At 72.2% G+C, this 2,111-nt stretch overlaps 1 protein-coding gene across 1 annotated transcript in view; it reads left to right on the forward strand.

Annotated features, from left to right (window-relative positions):
- BMP1 (bone morphogenetic protein 1) overlaps positions 1-2,111 on the forward strand; it is a 12,144-nt gene that overhangs the window by 1,108 nt on the left and 8,925 nt on the right. Inside the window, exons 3-6 of the mRNA XM_085304240.1 lie at positions 24-81; positions 189-428; positions 566-671; positions 1,496-1,620. Coding sequence (XP_085160366.1) covers positions 24-81; positions 189-428; positions 566-671; positions 1,496-1,620 — 529 coding nt within the window. The remainder of the gene's footprint in view (positions 1-23; positions 82-188; positions 429-565; positions 672-1,495; positions 1,621-2,111) is intronic.

Consider the following 2,111-nt stretch of genomic DNA (forward strand, 5'->3'; position numbering starts at 1 on the left):
AGCCGAGCTGTCCCGGTTTCCAGGCACAGCCCCGGTTCGAGGCGCGCAGCCTGATCTGCAAACGCGGGCAGGCAGGCTCAAGTTTCCAGAGAGCTGAGGCTGCAGGAATGCTTTCCAGATGCTCGGCTCCGAGCGGGAAGCGGGGAGGCCGCTGCGCACGGCCTGAGTCACGCCTGTGCCCGGGAAAGGGCCGGGAATTCCCCGGCGCCGGGGCACAGCCGGTGCCACCCCGCTCCGCCCCCACCCCAGGTGCTGCTCCTACGTGGGCCGCAGAGGAGGGGGGCCCCAGGCCATCTCCATCGGCAAAAACTGCGACAAATTCGGCATCGTGGTGCACGAGCTGGGCCACGTCATCGGCTTCTGGCATGAGCACACGCGTCCCGACCGGGACGACCACGTCTCCATCATCCGGGAGAACATCCAGCCAGGTAGGGCTCCGGCCTCCGGCCCGCTTCCTCCGCCGCTCGCCCTGCGGAGGGGGGGACCGGCGGCGGCGTGGCCCCGGGGAGCCGTGCCGCAGCCCTCAGGCCCCTCACCGTGGCGTCGTGCCCGCCCGCCTCCGCAGGGCAGGAGTACAACTTCTTGAAGATGGAGCCGGAGGAGGTGGAGTCGCTGGGCGAGACGTACGATTTCGACAGCATCATGCACTACGCCAGGAACACCTTCTCCAGGTACGCGTCCGAGGCGCCGCTCGCCCGCCCGCCCCGCCGCCCACGCGCCGCCCGGGAGCGCGGCCGCGTGCCGCGGCGGAGGAGAGGTGCCAGGGGGACCGGTTTGGCCGGGTGGGTTGCCAGGAGGGAGGAGAAGCCGCCGGGGCGCGAGGCTCCCGCGCGGCTCTGCCGCACGCTGCTTCGTGCCCGGGGCCCTTCGCCGGATGGCGTCGGACCCTCGCCCGCCGAGCGAGCCCCGCGCGGCGAGCCAGCCCCGCGGCATCGCCTGCGGCCCTGCTGCTCTGCTCCCGCTGCTATTCCCGGCCTTCCCCGCTGGCGCTGCTCCAGCCTATTCCACCAGCAAGCTCGGACGTCCTTGTGCCCAACCACCGGAAGACGATGCCCATCTCGAGCCGAAGGCAGTGCTGCCCTGGGCTTCCTGCAGTCCCGCTCGTTTATTTTATWCAGCTCAGAGCCCGATTTCCACCCGAGCAAAGGCTTTGCAAAAGTGCCGAGCTCGGCRCCCGGTCCCACGGCGCCTGCGGGGTGAGGCCCGCGTGTCGCCCCGCCGGACGGCCCGGGGGCGAGGAGGACGAGGAGGGCCGACGGGGCCGTTTCCCGGGGCAAGGCGGACGCTCTCCCCGCGGCCACGCTCCGCGGCGAGGACACGGCCCCGCCGGCATCGCGCGCCGGGCTGACTCACCGGCGCCACGCTCTAATTACACGGGCTGTTTTTAGCATCCTTCCCCCCTCCCCGGCGCGCGCCGCGGCCCCGCACCCGGCGTTTCCCGGCCTCGCGCGGCGTCCCCGYGCCTCCGCTCAGCCTCTCCCTGCTCTCGTCGCAGGGGCATTTTCCTGGACACCATCCTGCCCAAGTATGACGTGAACGGGGTCCGGCCGGCCATCGGCCAGCGGACGCGCCTGAGCAAGGGAGACATCGCCCAGGCCCGCAAGCTCTACCGCTGCCCGGGTGAGCGCCGCGCTCCGCCTGCCTCGACGCCGCCTCGCCTCGCCTGGCCGCGGCTCGCGGGTGCCASCAGCCGCGCGGGGATTTCGGCGGGGACGGGGCGTCCCGCGTCCCCGCGGGGATGGGGCCGTCGGCACGGCCCCGTTCCTGCCGCCCGGAGCAAGGCGCCGGCTCCGGGCACGCGGTGCGGGGCTTTGCTTGCAACGCCTGCGCGGAGTTTGTCCCTCCGTGCGCTCCCGTCTAATTCCAGCGGCTAATTAAATCAGCTGTTTGGAAAGGGGACGCCGCTGCTAGCGGCCCCCGCAGTTAAAAAGGGAGGGGGAGAAAAAGCCCCTCCGCAGCCCTGCTTTCCCTTCGTTTCCACTGCGGAGCGCGAGGGGAAAACCCGGCGCCGAGCCCGGGAGGCGGGGGGCCCGCCTTGGCCGCGGGACAGCGGCCGCCGCTCGCCGCCGCGGCATCATGTGGCTTCCAGATGGCAGCGCTGGGCCGGCTTC

This window comes from Rhea americana, unplaced genomic scaffold (genome assembly GCF_003343005.1).
Source record: "Rhea americana isolate MKP2758 unplaced genomic scaffold, rheAme1 scaffold_204, whole genome shotgun sequence".
In the NCBI taxonomy this organism is placed as follows: domain Eukaryota; kingdom Metazoa; phylum Chordata; class Aves; order Rheiformes; family Rheidae; genus Rhea; species Rhea americana.